General features: G+C 40.4%; 2 protein-coding genes across 3 annotated transcripts in view; one reads left to right on the top strand and one right to left on the bottom strand.

The window, feature by feature from the left end:
* SH3GL3 (SH3 domain containing GRB2 like 3, endophilin A3) overlaps positions 1-12,570 on the top strand; it is a 72,274-nt gene extending 59,704 nt beyond the window's left edge. The window contains exons 5-9 of the mRNA XM_074966427.1: positions 1,364-1,497; positions 2,882-3,040; positions 4,752-4,855; positions 5,842-5,969; positions 11,747-12,570. Coding sequence (XP_074822528.1) covers positions 1,364-1,497; positions 2,882-3,040; positions 4,752-4,855; positions 5,842-5,969; positions 11,747-11,952 — 731 coding nt within the window. The 3' untranslated portion in view covers positions 11,953-12,570. The remainder of the gene's footprint in view (positions 1-1,363; positions 1,498-2,881; positions 3,041-4,751; positions 4,856-5,841; positions 5,970-11,746) is intronic.
* The window catches only part of LOC141995311 (lamin-B3-like), a 30,750-nt gene continuing 21,377 nt past the window's right edge, over positions 6,326-15,698 (bottom strand). Inside the window, exon 11 of one of the 2 annotated variants that reach the window (XM_074966424.1) lies at positions 6,326-6,820. In XM_074966424.1, coding sequence (XP_074822525.1) covers positions 6,752-6,820 — 69 coding nt within the window. In that variant the 3' untranslated portion in view covers positions 6,326-6,751. The remainder of the gene's footprint in view (positions 6,821-15,698) is intronic. The other variant, XR_012641297.1, reaches the window with a different exon arrangement.

Consider the following 15,698-nt stretch of genomic DNA (forward strand, 5'->3'; position numbering starts at 1 on the left):
ATAGCAGCTTTGGCCAAAACCTGGGATAAATGAAAAGTAATTGTAATGTATCTGAGGTACTGTAAAATTACATTTTTGAGCTAAAAGATATTCATATTTTGGGGCACTTTGAACACAAATTAGCCATTTTGGTTTCCAACTTGTAAAATGTAAAAGATCACTTACTGTCTTCATGTTGTTCTGTTTGCACATCTGTTGCCCTGAGAACAAGAGTTCTCAGACGTGTAGGTACACTTACTGCGACCTCATGCAGTATCTTTGGGGGAACATACTGTATTAAGATTATGAATGGTTTATGTATCCCTGTGGGCTAAGGATTCTATGCAATTCTGGGGGGAAGGTGGCACTTAGCTTCTCCAGGAACTAAAAACAGTGGGAGGTGATTTGAGTGACTCACCTTAGTTGTAAACACATCCAGGGAGGCAACACTTGCTGGGGATGTTTGCATATACTGGGTTTTCCAGAGACCAACAAACAGAAAAGGCTTTTGGCATAAAAAGGCTGCAACTGACTTGGGGCCTTCTTTCTGATCCAACAAGTGAGACAGCACCTTCTCTGTGCAGGGAGGCTCCAACCCTTGTGGGAGGGTTGGAAAGGGGCCCATAAGAGTGCTGGGTGACCTCTGGTAAGTTTTTAGCATGTGTTAAAGGAACTTTTCTTGTTTTTAATGTTTTCTCTATAATGCTTTTACCTTAAGAATAAATATGCTTGCTTAGAAAGAGCTGTGTGGTAACTTGTAACACCTAGCAATATACTTCTCATAGCCCTCAGAGAGAAAGCAAAGTGCGGGCACTGGCCTTCAGGCAGACTGGCTTGCTGGGGGTATCACAGTGTACAACAGGGAGCTGTGCAGCTTCCAATCCCCCAAAGAGGAGGGAGAGGGAAACGGTCTCCACCCAAGAGAGGTGACAGGTGGGAACTCGAAACCCTAAGTGGGACCCTTGAGGGACCATGGAGGGGGAATACCAAGTGCAGTTGCCCTAAAACTGTGACAGTAGTCATGTTAAAGTGACATACTGTATCTTTTGGCCTTGTGATATTTCTGCGGTCCTACCATCTGGAGAAGCAGCTACAGAAGAAACTGTGTACCCCATATTGAATAATCCAAGAATGGAGACAATAATGCAAGCCAGAAATAGTTTTCTTGGAGGGATAGTGAAGAAGGATGGAAAACATTAGGACAAAATTCTTTCTAGTTCTGGAAACTCTAGGAGAAGAGGGCAAGAGTGTAGTCTTATATTCTGCATTCTACATCTTAAAGGGCCTGCAGCCAACATTTTTAAGAGTTATCTAACAAAAAATGTCTTCTGTTTTTACATTAAGTGCTATCTACTATGTATAAATATCATGTTCTTCCCTGTAGGCAATGCACTGCTGGATGTTGGTGAAAGCATGAAGCAGATGGCAGAGGTGAAGGACTCTCTCGATATTAACGTCAAGCAAAACTTCATTGATCCTCTACAGTTATTACAGGACAAAGACTTAAAAGAGATTGTGGTGAGTTTCTGAGGTTAAAAATGGTCCTATGACATTGAAAATATATGAATAAACAAGGTCATTAGAAACCAAATCCACAGGAACTTTTTATGCAGTATATTATGGCATCAAATTTTAAGCAGAACTCTCCTGTGAAATCAGTGATGAAATCTACTTAAAAACTAGTATCAGGATATATAGCTCATGGGCACCTATTTTATTCTATTTACAATATAATAAAGTTGAATACAGTAAAGGACAGTAAAGAAAATGAATATTAATATTTTCTGTTGCTTATTTTAATATAACATTTCATTAATTGTTATTAGCATGGTGGGTGCCAATTATTTCAGTTTAGTTCTGGTTGATTTTGAGTTGCCTGGTTTATTCTGTTATTGAGTTGCTTGCCTCTGGCTCTCTCATGCTGGAGTTAGCTCTAAAAAGCAGTCAAATAAGACTGCTAATATAGACAACAACAGTGAGGCATATATGAGACCAAAGAGCAGCACGACAAATAACATGAACCATTGTGGCAAAAAAAATAGGAAACTGGGGAATGAATTTTTAGCCTTCAGAAGAACGTTTTTCATTGCTTTTGCTTATGATAGAACAACTGTCCAGAACGCCAGGCACAGTTTAAATCTGGGCCTCTGGATTCCTATAGACTTGAGTAATAAGAAAGTTAAAACCCTGATGAAACACAGAAATTGAAGTCATATTTACTTAGACAGAAGTGGATTTAGAAACCTGTGCCCAAATTAAAGAGCAGAGAGACAGTAATCTCTCAATGACTGCAGATTTCTCGTGTGCTGGATGACTCTATTCTCAGTTATTGTTGTTCTGAATTGACTAAAAGAGAAAAAAACCATGTAACATGCCTTAAGCACCTTGTGCAGTTGCTTTCACTCAAATTTGAGAGTTTGTCAAGTGCAGGATTTTTGGGGGTAAGAAAGCTTTGTGCAATTTGCTCATGTAGGAATGTAAGATTAATAACTGACAAAGAATTCAGGAATGAAGGGGTTAGTTGGAGTTCCGCTCCTGTAGTGGGAGGAGAAAATAGCCCCTTAAATTTTAGCTGTCACTACAAATAATACAACCACTAGAACTGAATTACCTCCAGACTGTAAACGAAAAGCACATTTAGTCTGGATCCTGCTTCTAATTTAGACAATCTGCAGCTTTTGCATGTTTAGCAAAGTTCATGAGGTGGATGTCTTGTATAGCAAATTTAGGTAGCCAATTCTCAAAATGTTCATAGGTGGTGCTTCTTGATTTCTGTACAATTTTAAATTTCATATATGAATAAGTCTAATTGTATTCATAACGAAAACCTACTTACAATCACAACATGCTTGTTTGGGTTTGTCTCCATTTGATCTAATGGGAAACTTTTTCTCTAATTTAGCATCACCTGAAGAAGCTAGAAGGCCGTCGTTTGGATTATGACTATAAAAAGAAGCGTTTAGGGAAGATCCCAGATGAAGAAGTTAAACAGGCAGTGGAAAAATTTGAAGAGTCAAAGGAGCTGGCAGAAAGAAGCATGTTCAACTTTTTAGAAAATGATGTAAGTCTGTCGTGCTGCTGCAAGTCCTGAGGCGCACATGGAAGGGAGAGTTTGTACGTGCGATAGGATAAATCATCTCCTCTCCTTCCTAGATGTGCAAGGACTAAAAGGCAGAGAAGCAGCTATGGTTCTGTGGCTCAGAAAGGGATGCGCTGCAGAGCCACGTCAGGGGACTCCACAACCCTGCACTGTGGAGCAGCACACTCTGGGGCTGTGAATGTGGAAAGTTGTCAGAGGGAGGAAGCTGGCAGGGTCATGGCCCCCGTGCTCAGAACTAGGCAAAGCCAATGTGCAGGGTACATTTGCTGCTACAGACAGCTGGCAGTAACAGCAGTCATTGAGTAGCTGAGCTCATAGTGAGTATCTTGCTGCTGATTTGGAGGGGAGGATTCTGTCCCCACCAGCCCATGCATGTCCCCTGCACAAAATTTGTTCATCTGGGCCTTACTCAGGGTCAGAGTTTGCTTAGCATGCAGGTACATCATCAAATTATGTCTAAATTAATGCAGCAGCTGTGGCCGTTTAGGTTAGTGTTTGAACCGTAATGGGAGGGACTGGCAGGCATGTCTATATATGTATTGAAATGCATATGTGAAGTCTTGTAAAATGAAAAAATTTTGTGCCAGATCCTCAGCTGGTGTTGGTCTCTTGACTTCAGTGGAGCCACATCAATTTACACCAGCTGAGGATCTGGCCCCATGTATTTAAATTATGTACATTGTGTGGCAATGTTTTGCTTCATTAGGGTTCTAGCAGAGTTTTCAGTAAACACTTTGAGTAGGAAAAAGCAGATAAAATATTCAACACAAACCAATAATTTAATCTTAACCAGACACCTTCTCCTAATCAGACCCAGTAGAGGCCTGAAAGCGTGATATGTTGCATTTCACTTTGTTGGGGCTCATCATCTAAATGTCATGTATTAAAAAAAAAAAAGAGAGAGAGAGAGAGAGAGAAGAAATAAAGACTACTTTATCAGAGTGCTATTCTTAGATTGGCCAGTTTGTGCTGTGGAGCGGAGAGTATTTTTACCATTTTTAAAAATCTTTTTGCGAATGCATGAGAAAATGGTGTTTCCCTCCTCCCTTCCCCATGTCAATATACAGATTCTGGAACAATTAGCTGCAATTTTTAAATCTGAGCCAATAAATCACATTTTATTTATCAGTTTATAAATGCTGCCACCTAGTGAGATAAGTCTGGACCTTTTTAGGACTGCAGGTTGTGGGCTAAAGCAATTAGAAAACAACATTAATGGGTTGTGTAATAAGATATGGTATAACCTCACTTAGCCAGACCTCATTGATCTGAAAACCACTGCTAACTGAAATGGGATCTTGTCCTTGTCTGTTTCAGAATATTTCCCAGTTAAGTTAGGGGAAAATATACTTGTATTTGATCAAGTTACTTCATTTGAATAAGCCCCATTATGGACACGAGAACATGCCCTGTATTATGGTCCGGATCCTGCAGTGAGCCCCACTGAGGGTCAGCATAGTCACAGGACTCTGCCCACATAAAGCTCATTGCAGGCTATGTCAAATCCTTACTATATAGAAATATGACCTGTAAGATCCCAAGATCTTATGAGATACCTGGTCTATTTTGCGTGTTTTTAACTGGGTTTATTATTGTCTGTTTATAATCCTCATAGTTGATTCCATAGCTGGCACACAGACTCCTTAAAGTCATTTTCTACTTTATACTTTAGGTAGAGCAAGTTAGCCAGTTGGCAGTATTTATAGAAGCAGCATTAGACTACCATAAACAGTCCACAGAAATTCTGGAGGAACTGCAAAGCACACTGCAAAACCGGTAAGAATAAACCTGATCAGAGAATTCTCAACATCTTTTGGAGCTAACGTTCAGGAGTATGAGAAGACATTGAGTTGCAGTTCAGAAGCAGCAGCATCTCACAGATACCTCACAGATGCATCTTTTTATATCCGTACTCATTTGTTACATCTCTGTATCTCAGTGGACTTAATCACCTTAAACTCTTGCTAACTGTCACTTCTTGATGCACCGTAGGCCTTTAAAAGTTCACACCCCTCTGTACAATGAAATACGACCACAAAGCTTATGGATACATCCTTTTGTGCTCATGCCAAACCCCACACCCACATATACAGGAATTAATCAGGAGCTTCCCATTTACCAGTGGGTTTTGTACGTACAAACAAACATGACCGTACATTTTCTGAGACACATTTTTGGAAGCCTTGTTAAAAAACTGACATATTTATCATACTGAGGGTTGTAAACATAAAATCCTACAATGCGTCAAGAAATTGCCAGTTAGGAGCACAGTTCTGGTGTGATATGTTGATGATTGGCCACAGAGACTTTGTGCAATACTAATGGAGCGAAAGGAAAAAAATACCACTAGTAGTTATGCTCTCATAGTTAGAACCAACAAAGATCTGGGTTCTAAATGGTCTGACTCATCAGTGGCTTACTGGCTGTGTTTCTGCACATGTCATTTTGTAGCCTGAGTTTCAGGAGTGCTCAATCACCCAGAGCATCCACTGAACTCAATGGTAGCTGTGGGTGCTCAGCACTTCTGAAAGCCAGGCTATTAATCTTTGTGCCTCAGTCAACACAGCTATAAAATTGGGTAAAAGTAGACACTTTCTGAAATGTTACATTGGAGTCAAGCAGTTCTGGGTAAATAAATTACAAACTGTATTTTTTAAACCATCTGTCCTTCAGTTGTTAAAGCACTGAATCCAAGCAGAAGCTCCATAGCTCCTGTTGCCTTCCAGAATTAAATCACATGCCAATCTTCCTCTGTGTTTCAGAATAAATGGAGCATCTAGTCGTCCTAAGCATGAATTCAAGCCAAAACCTGTAATAACTTCAACTCTGGAAATCAGTGATAATCAGCAGCACAATGGGATTTCATACAGTTCTTCAGTGAAGTCATCAGGTGAGCCCATGATTGTGGAATCAGTGTGTTGATGTATGCATTTTATGGAGGAATTATAATTACTGGAGTTGAAGTATTGCTCACATAATGCTAGTTGAAAACCCATAGAGTCCCACTGTTGTCCATGCAACTAGGTTGCCTATGCCTACAGCTAGCCACCACACTTGAAAATGGTCTCCTTTATGTTTTTATTAAAACAGTTAAAGGTAAAACTTTAGGTGTAACACAGAAAATAAAATATGAACACAACTTATTTTGTTAGCATGTAACCACTTTTGGTTCCGAAAAGCCGATCAATAAAATGCAAACTTAGTCTGTGTAGAAGAGACTGCTGTACCTATTAATATGTATCTGTCACCACTTCACATGCATAGACCCCGATCTTATGAAAAAAACGATGGTCACCTTTTTTGAAATTCTCTTCAAGGTATTTAATATTATTAATCTTGTCACTGGTCAGTGGAGAAGCTAAATGTAATAACTGATTTAAATGTTGGATCAGACCCTTTATTTCTCATCTCACTGATCAGAGGCACTTTTCCTCTGTCTCTTATACCCTTCGTGAGCTGTATGCAAATAATGAAACACAAAAGACAAACAATAATAAGGCAAAAGGAAAAGAGTGAGAAGCCACCAGCACTTTTCCCATAACCAGGATAGGCAAGGATCTGAAAGGAAAGCACCGAGGAAGCAGTGATCCAAAGGGTCCCATCCTTCACTTGGCTTGAGCATTAGGAGCTGGCTGCTGACTCTGAGACACAGTTACTCTCTGGGCTACTTTTCTACCCTCTGGCTTTATTCACTCTTTCCACTTTCTGCTTTCTTCCTGTCTTGTTTCTTTTTACAGAGAGCTGGAATGGAAACAAAGAGAGAGAGAGAATTAGAAATGGAGGAGGATGGAAATATGGGGCTATACTTCATGCTCTTGGCTTGAAGAGAGAAAAAAGGCTAACAGTATATCTACACCAGGCTGGGAATGTGCCTTGTGGCCCGGGTAGATAGACTCACTAGCTCTGCTTGAGCTAGTGCCCTACAAATAGCAGTGTGGGTGTTGCAAAGAGAAGGATTGAGGGAAATATTTTGTAACTGTTCTATAGACTTTCTAATGATACCAGAAAGGTACATATTGTAGTTACCGATTCTAGCACTCTGAATTTTTTTTTCAGAGTTGAGGACTTGGGTGCTGTCCTTACCTCTTACTTATTCTTACCTCTTCCAGCAGGTGTGATCATCAGTAAAGCCATGGGTAATTCTCCTCTGTCTCTTCCTTCCCTGCATTAGAAAGTGAGCACTAACACTATTGAGTTCTATGCCAGGGATAAACGTGGCTCTGGCAGTATAACCTGGGAAGTTTGCTGTGCTTATTTTATATTTGAACAAGAATACTGAAACAGATTTGACTTATACTATATGATTTAGAAAATACCGTTCAGACAGTTTATGCAAAATGGTGCCAAGTGGTTTAGATGTTAGGAGCTGGGAAAGCTTGACAGTATGTTCAGCAGTCTCACCTCATTCAGATCACTCCTCCAAACTCTCTTCTACTTTCTACAAAAACGAGCATTTTCACACTTAGCTTCTCTGCCCACCCCTCCATCCTGGCTGACACTATCAAAATGTGTGTCTGGCATCCCTCTGGTCACTTTGAACTAGATCCTGACACTCTTTCTCATACTAAATAGAACCTTATTCAAATATATCCATTGAATTCAATGGGACTTCTTGCAAAGTAAGGTACTACTCGTTAAGTGTAACAGCTATCATAGTCCAGCCCTTTGCTTGTACGTTGGAATGCTTTATTCCATATTTCATCACATTGTGCCTTGTACATTGTAAGTTCTTTGGAATAGGGGTGGTGTTTTCCTTTGTATGGTTCCTAGTACGGTGGGACTACTTACAGGAGTGACATGCAAACACAGTGAAGTATCAGGTCCTTAGAAACATTATTTTATGGAAAAAAGTCCTGGATGATTTAACTGCTTTACTGATTAAGTGCAGATGACAAATCTATGTTTTGTTCTAATTCGCTGTTGTCCTAATTAATCAGCAGAAGCTGAGAGTATCATCTGGCTCATTATGAAACAGTTTAAATGCAGAGTCACATCTTGCCTTTCATGCATTTTGCTCATCAAAGGAAAGTAGTTGTGGTTAGCTGTCTTATGTTTGAATGTAATGGGACTAACTCATGGGAGTAAAGTTACTTATTTGCCTAAGTGTTTACAGAATCAGGCTGGAAGAGAGGGCTAGAATAATCCTATCCTCAGGCACATCTAGCATGTGATTCTTTCTTTACTATATATTTCTGCTACTGTATGTGTACTTCAATGTGCAGCAAACAGAGGAGCGACACCTACTGGAAGTTTCTTTTGAGGAAAAGTGGCATTTTTAGACGGTCATCTGGCATCAGCTACTAGTCCCAAAAGTACATTCAGCTTCATGCTTTACAATACTTTCTCCATGTTCTTTCATTATAAATTCAATCTGCATTTGGGAAGTCCAATAGGTCAGCACAAATAGCCTTTAGATATGTTTATTTATGATTCATTATGTGCATTAGCATTGCGCCAGGGAGCCTTGTCATGGACCAGGACCCCACTGTGCAAAGCACTAGACAAGTGTAGAGCAAAAAAGACAGTTGTTGCCCCAAGAGCTCTCAGTCTAAATCCATGAACTCAGCAACTGCAGTAGGCAGCATGTTGCTTCAGCTACAATTAGAGAGGCAGGTGCAGTACTATAAATTAATAGAAACGCTGCTGCAGTTTCCTTAGCTTCTTAAATCTCTCCAACAGCCTTCAGATACTGTAGTTTGCACAGTGGAGAAGGACGGAGCCATGTGACCTCTTTGTGTTTGTTAAATTGTGTTTTAAAACTAGGAACCAGCGCTGCCTCTGTTCTGTTCAGGAGGGGAGCTTTGTTTTGCCGGACTGTATAGCAGTGACACCAGATGCAGTAGATTATCAGCAGTTGCATTACTCTAATGAAGACCTTGACTGATGTTAGGCTCTGGAGTAGCTGTGGCCATTAGTTTAAGATCTTTCTGTGTTGTCTGAGATTTCCCCCCTCCCCGCAATGTTTGGAGAAAGGCAAAAAGTTCCTTCCCCACTCCCAATCCTTTTATCCCTCCTCTCTTTAAGAAAAACAAAACCAATGCAATATATTGTGTAGTTATGAACCTAAAAGACCCAAGCTTTAAAAAAAATAAATTCTGCACCCAGCATTATCAATGTAACATTACCCATCTTGCTGAGTCAGAAATAAACTGATTGCTGGAGTAAATGTTGTATATCAAGACCCTGCCAGAACAGCTGGTGAAAACAAGAAATGTTTTCAGTTATTGAGAAAGGCTGCTTCTGCTGTTGAAATTTCATATGAGTAGATACAGCTTTCACATTCTATACTGAGGAAGCTGTTTAAAGAATAACTGAGTGTTTTCAAACTATTCACCCTATTTCTGTGGAAGACTATGGCCCAGATCCTGGCTTGCGTCCGAGCTGGGCTTAGCACAGGTCAGGAAGAGAGTACAAAAGTAGCTTTAAACAACCATCTGACATGGAATTGCCTGATTTGCCATTGTGGCTGTGAATGGAAATAGCCAGAGCACAGCTCATTCTGGCCACACCCCATTCCCACCCCATTATGTCCCCTAGTGCAGGGCTGTGAAGGAAATGGCATAAAAGCACTCCATCTTTTCTTCAGCATCTAAGGGAAACCCCCTTTTGCTGAGGGAATTCCCTGGGGGCAATTTCGACTGTGTTTATTGCCCTTTTACATTGCTAGAGTGGTGTAAACAGGCTGGGAAGGAATAGAGAATCCATCCACGAAGCATAACGTTAAAATTTTGAGGCAAAAAAAATCTAACATTGCGTCCCTACTTTTGTCATCATCGCTTTAAACGTCCCTTGCTAATGTTCGTCCACAGTTACAAGGGAAGTATTTACTGGGTTGAGTAGTTTTGCTTGCTCAAGGTGCTCTTTCTGCCTCTCGTTGCTAAAAAATTTGTCTGAGCAGCTACTTTTTAATAGTTTCCTTTGCTCATGTTTTATAACAATAGCACTGATTTAAAAACAAATTTTAATGAGTGACATGCAATTTTTAACAGCTTCATTGGTTTTGAAAATCTGCATGCGTATTGCAATATTTAACAGAATGTATAGACTATTCCAGACAGAAATTAGTCCTCAATTGGATTGCTTGATTAGCATGCGAGATAATTTGGAGAGACAGCCAAGATTAGAATATTTGAGAATAGTGAAGATTTTGAGCAAAAAGGGAAGCTAGAATAATTTAAGATTAAAGAGTCTCATTAGCTGTTTTGCTGTAAGTATTGAAGAGAGCATTAAAAACTTCTTTGTCTTGATATAATGCACTTTCCTACTGTAAATTAGCAAGAGGCAGCATGAAACCTTTTCCCCGCATTTCCCCTTTGTGAATAGACTTTATTCCAAATCACTGGATTTTTCTTTTAGTAAAATAGGTAAAAGTTTTTTTAAAAAACCAATATCATAGGAAAAAAATGAACCTCAGCTGAACCTATGGGTAGCCCTCTGCCCATGGAACCGATCTCTAGCATATGACTAGCGGAGGATGAGCTGTTAGAATAATTTGCTATTCAGAGATTGAGTGAATGACTATAATAATGTATTATTCACATATCCCTAGCTGGCTTGGATTTATGCTAACCATGCATACATGAGAATGTCTATAACACTGAAAAGATTACATTTGTAAAGTTAGCCACTTTGGCGAGCTGTGAAAATTCCTTGTACTTTATTAATCATGCATGTACAATAATTATCCATGTTGACTTTTCCCCATAAATTTAAGTACTGGTTTTAGTATTATGTATAGAATGCCACTAATATTTAAACACAAGAGAAGGTTTGGAGCGAACATCTTACAGTGTAACTAAGCCGAACACAATATACTAAAATCACAAAGAAAGTCAGATACTGTGTGAGTGGGGCTGCAATTAATCATCATCCAAAAAATAGTTTTAAAAACTTTAAGAGGCACTGTTGTTCCTATTATAACTATTGATCTAATTGAGCTAAAGGGCAGATGCAGTGAGTGGTTTGAATACATGAGCTGCCTTATCAGAGCAAACATCTGTAAATACAACTTAGAGATAATTGTCTCTCTTCATGTGGTGAAGAGGATAGAACCTCATGTCCCCATTTGGTAATTAAGGTCCTGGTCCTGAAAACATTTTCATAGGAGAGTGGTGCTGCTGAAATCAGTAAGGCCCCTCTCATGCATACATGTTTGTAGGATTGGATCTTTAAACTATTGTTTATAATTCTGGTGTATAGTGTTCTTTTTGAGTTCTTCTCCTCTAGTAGATTCCATGCAGCCCAGTTCTTAGTTTTACAGATTGAATAGACGTTTGTTCAGCTGTTTGCCATCATGCCTGTCCACTCACCTATTTTAAAAAAAAATCCATGGTAATAGAATTCATGACCACCTCAAATGTTAAAGTGATTCAGGTTTCCCAAAGGAATTCAAATGGCAGTAAAAATATATTTGCTTTTAAGGGGAGGAAAAGAGAACTACCCTGCCCGCAGTTCATCACCCTCTATGCTGTACAGGACATTACATGGCAGGAGCAGACTTTCTGTAGGTGGAAGTGGTGGAAAACTAACAGCACCCACAATATGGGCCCATTCAGCCCATTGCCGCTCATAGCAGGGCTAAGTTTGTCTCTTTGTTTTCATGCTCAATAGGTAAGTGGAGTACTTTAAAGCTATTATTAAATATTTTATTTTCTGTCATTGGGGCAGGTTCTTCAGTGCACATGGATCAGCCTTGCTGCCAAGCTCTGTATGACTTTGACCCAGAAAATGAAGGCGAGCTTGGGTTTAAGGAAGGCGACATCATTACTTTGACCAATCAAATTGATGAGAATTGGTACGAAGGGATGTTAAATGGAGAGTCTGGCTTCTTTCCCATTAATTATGTCGAAGTGATGGTACCTTTGCCTCAGTGAACACCTAATTCAAACTGTGAATATAATTTCATGATTGAAATGGATTCACAATTGTTTCATCAGTGTGGCATTCTGTGAAAGCCTTGCTATTTGACTTACAGATTTTTGTATGCATCTTTTTTAAATGTATTTATTTTGTATTCCTTTAGTTTGTATACAAAAAAACAACCACCACCAACCACCCTTCCTTGGCTACATGAAAATGCAAAAAACTCAACCTCCACTTTTTTTTGCTTTATGCCTGGAAGATTACTGTCTGAGGTGTTTACTGGTAGCTCACTGTTGCTCCAAAAATGCATTCCTGTGCTCTTACTGTATGTGGAGCCTTTTTTAATAATCCTCTGGCTGCAATGATTTTACTGTTGGAAACTATTTTTAAAAACACTGAGTAAAGCTAACTGTAACCAGTTCTTAAGAATTACTGATGTCTCTCAGCCTTTCTCATCCATCGCAGTGTAACTTACTGTGAACGACCTAATCTGTATTTCACATTGTATGTTGACAAAAGGCTAAGATGGTGGTGTACTAAGTACAAAGTCTTAGAATTGAATATTCCTCTAATTTACTGACTATACTTAATAAATATTACTGTGGGGAAAGTGTAAAGACTGCTGCTTATACAGTTGGATTTCTGGCACTTGTTTTCAAGAAGTGTTTTTAATGCTGTGAAAGAGCACTTTCCTCTATAGAAGAGGAGTACTTGTGCCACAAGTACTCCTTTTCTTTTTGCGAATACAGACTAACATGGCTGCTACTCTGTTTCCTCTATAGATGCACCTCCGTTTTCAGAACACTTTAATGACATTGTGCAAAATGAACTGTCAGGACCAATTCCCTGAATCTTCGACGGCTGCATTTGTAACATAAGGGTCTCACTTAAAATAGAATCATGGAAATGTAGCTCAGTCACATTCATTCATAATGTCTGTTTATATTATCTTTTATTGACAGGATAGGAGAAAAGTAGCCTCTCTCTTCATATTAATTTGAGCCAAGTACAAAGTGATGCTAGATCACGTCTGCTATGGCCAGAGGCGTAGAAGATAACTTGATTGAGATGAATGGGGAAGTGTATTTCTAGAGATGGGCTTGTAGCCAATTGAAATGACAATGCTAATTGACTTTTTTTTTTTAAAGGGGGAGGGAGGAAGAGGAGCACCAGAGAATGTGCGGAGAAAGATGCAAGCCATTTTATAGCCCAGGAGGCACAAATTGAGGCAGGGACAGAGACTTAGTCTATTTCTGCAATGGAGGTATAGCCTGTTTGAGCTGCCTTGGCCTTAACTATGGACCTTCTGAATAGCAATAGCCAAAGAAATCAGCTAGCAGGGAAGAACAGATGAACTTTAGCCAAGTTGCCCACTGGCTAAGACACCAGAGCCAGTGATTTGAAAGTAGAGGTGGTACAATTCAGGGATGAATTTGTACCTTTGCTCTCTCAGCCAGCCTCCCTCTAGGGCACCCTTTCCAGCCAGAGGCCTGCACCTTCGTTTCTTCCACTATGGAATCCTGTAATTCACTTCCACTCTTTGACTAGATCACTAGCTGACAGTACTCCTTTACCAACTATATTACCTCTGCAGCCCTAACTAGGTTTGGACCTTACGACAAAATTAACTCCAGGAGCTTGTAACTAGTATAAAACTAGCAGATACTTAAGGCAGCTTCTTTTTCAAAGAGTATGATTTATTTGTTCATAAAAATTTTAACATGCAGAGAGAAACTAGTTAAAGTAATGAGTCTAAACACATTGTCTTATCTAAACTTAACATTTGCCTCATAAAAACAAACAGGCATAAAGATTAAGCGGGGGTCTGCCTCAGTATCTAGGCACTGGGGCCTTATCTGTTTCTCTGCAGACCTTTTTTTCTCTTCCCCTGCCTCAGACTCAGCTTTTAAACTACTTTCAAGCTCTTCATTTGGAAGTTACAACCTTGAAATCCTGGGAGTTTCAAACTATGCTCCCCCCAGCCAGTTCCTAGTCTGCAACAGTAGAGGTGAATGTCAGAATTATCTCTTCCATGCCTGCTTGTGTATTCCCAGTTGCGCTAATCATTGTCATGCGTGTGTGTGAGTGAAAAGCTCCCGTGGGAATTAACTCTGTTCCACAGCGTAATGTACTAACCCCACAGATAGTATGCTTTGATTATTATATGTAACTCCCCCATTCTTCATCAGAGCTAAGTGATACTATTTCAACAGGAAAATGCATCTTTTAAATGCTTAAAGCTTTCATCGATACCTTTGGGTAGGCTAACCTAGTTCTAGACCAGAGAATGAATGGTCTCCTCCCACTGATTGCAGTCAGCAAGGAACAGAATAATACCAAGGGCACAATCCAGAGGCTGAGGGCAGTGTAGGGGGAAAAAATCAGGATATTCTACACCTGATTTGTTCTAGCAAAAAGAAGTTTCCAGAATAGACAGCATGACAAAGTCAGAGTGAGACTTCCTTGACCTTAATGCCCACTTCAGCCACATAAGAGCAGTACAACATACAGCAACCCAGTGAACATCCTTATCTCTGCTGTTGGGTGCTTTCCAGGGGCATTTAATTGGGAAATGGGGAGCTTTCACTTAAATGGCTTCCAGTTTGGTTATTTGCAGTGCCTAAGTCTAGAAATTTTACATACACGGCTCTTATTTATCTATGCCCCTCATGGCACAGCTTGTCTTAAGTACAAGACATCAAGGAGATCTAGCAAAGGCGGGTTGGTATAGCTTCCAAAGATGGGCCCTAGAGAAGCCAGTATTAAACACATGGTTAGGATTTATTACTTTGCCTATAGCCAGTACATGTTCTTTTTGCCCCATTGTATACCTGTAGAACTATCTGTGCAAGAGCTAGTACTTTCAGAATAGGCTAGCTTTAGTGTCTAATAACCAACAGTTAGCCCCAGGCCAGCACTGAGTCCTAGGACCCACTATGGGAGGATGTGAGCTGATATGCCACCTGGGAGTTACCCCTAGGGAAAAGCATTTTAAGCTAGCTTTTGATTGTCTTGGTGCCAAGGGGACAGCAGAGATGAGAATATGGAATACATCTTTGCCTAAACCAGAGCTGCTATTTTGTGTTAAGGTAGCCTGGTTTACCAACAACTAGTACAAGCTATACAGCAAGTGGTGAGTAACACACTTGCCTTTTTAGGATCTTGAGAAACACCTCCCAAAGACTGGCTGCAACTGCTGGGCTGAGCCTGCATGTGGAACCCCAAATCAGCCGTAGAAGCTGGGATAGAAGCTAGGAGGCTAGGTTGACATGCTAGGACAGCCCAGTCCTGTGTATGCCATCCAGATAGCCAGTATTCAGGGGAAGGGAGTTGGCTACTGGGCATCAGCAGAATGAAACTGAGCTGTTCCCTGCAGGGGTAGGCAGAGAATTCCATTTTGCTGCTCACCTGCATGGCCCAGTTGACCAGGAGCACTCTGCTTCACAAGGTGCATCTCCCCTTAGCTACCTACCCCTGAAATAGCCAAGCTGTTACAAGCATTGGGCAGGGAGGAAAACCTGTCAGCCTAAACAGCCTGACTGAGCTGGAAAGGATTTTCCTCAGACCTCACCTGTTAGGCCACCTTTGCTCCAGAAGTCCAGAGCTTGAGCCACTTGGGACCTGTTCTGGCCACTGAAAGATCTGCCTTGCAGCTTTAACTGTAAGTATTGGGGATACTTCACCTAACTAGAAAGGAAAGGGCTCCAGGTAGGGAGCCACAGGCACATTAAAGAGGGAGGAGGGTACCTCCATTGCA

The sequence above is a fragment of the Natator depressus genome, chromosome 10, assembly GCF_965152275.1.
Source record: "Natator depressus isolate rNatDep1 chromosome 10, rNatDep2.hap1, whole genome shotgun sequence".
Taxonomy (NCBI): domain Eukaryota; kingdom Metazoa; phylum Chordata; order Testudines; family Cheloniidae; genus Natator; species Natator depressus.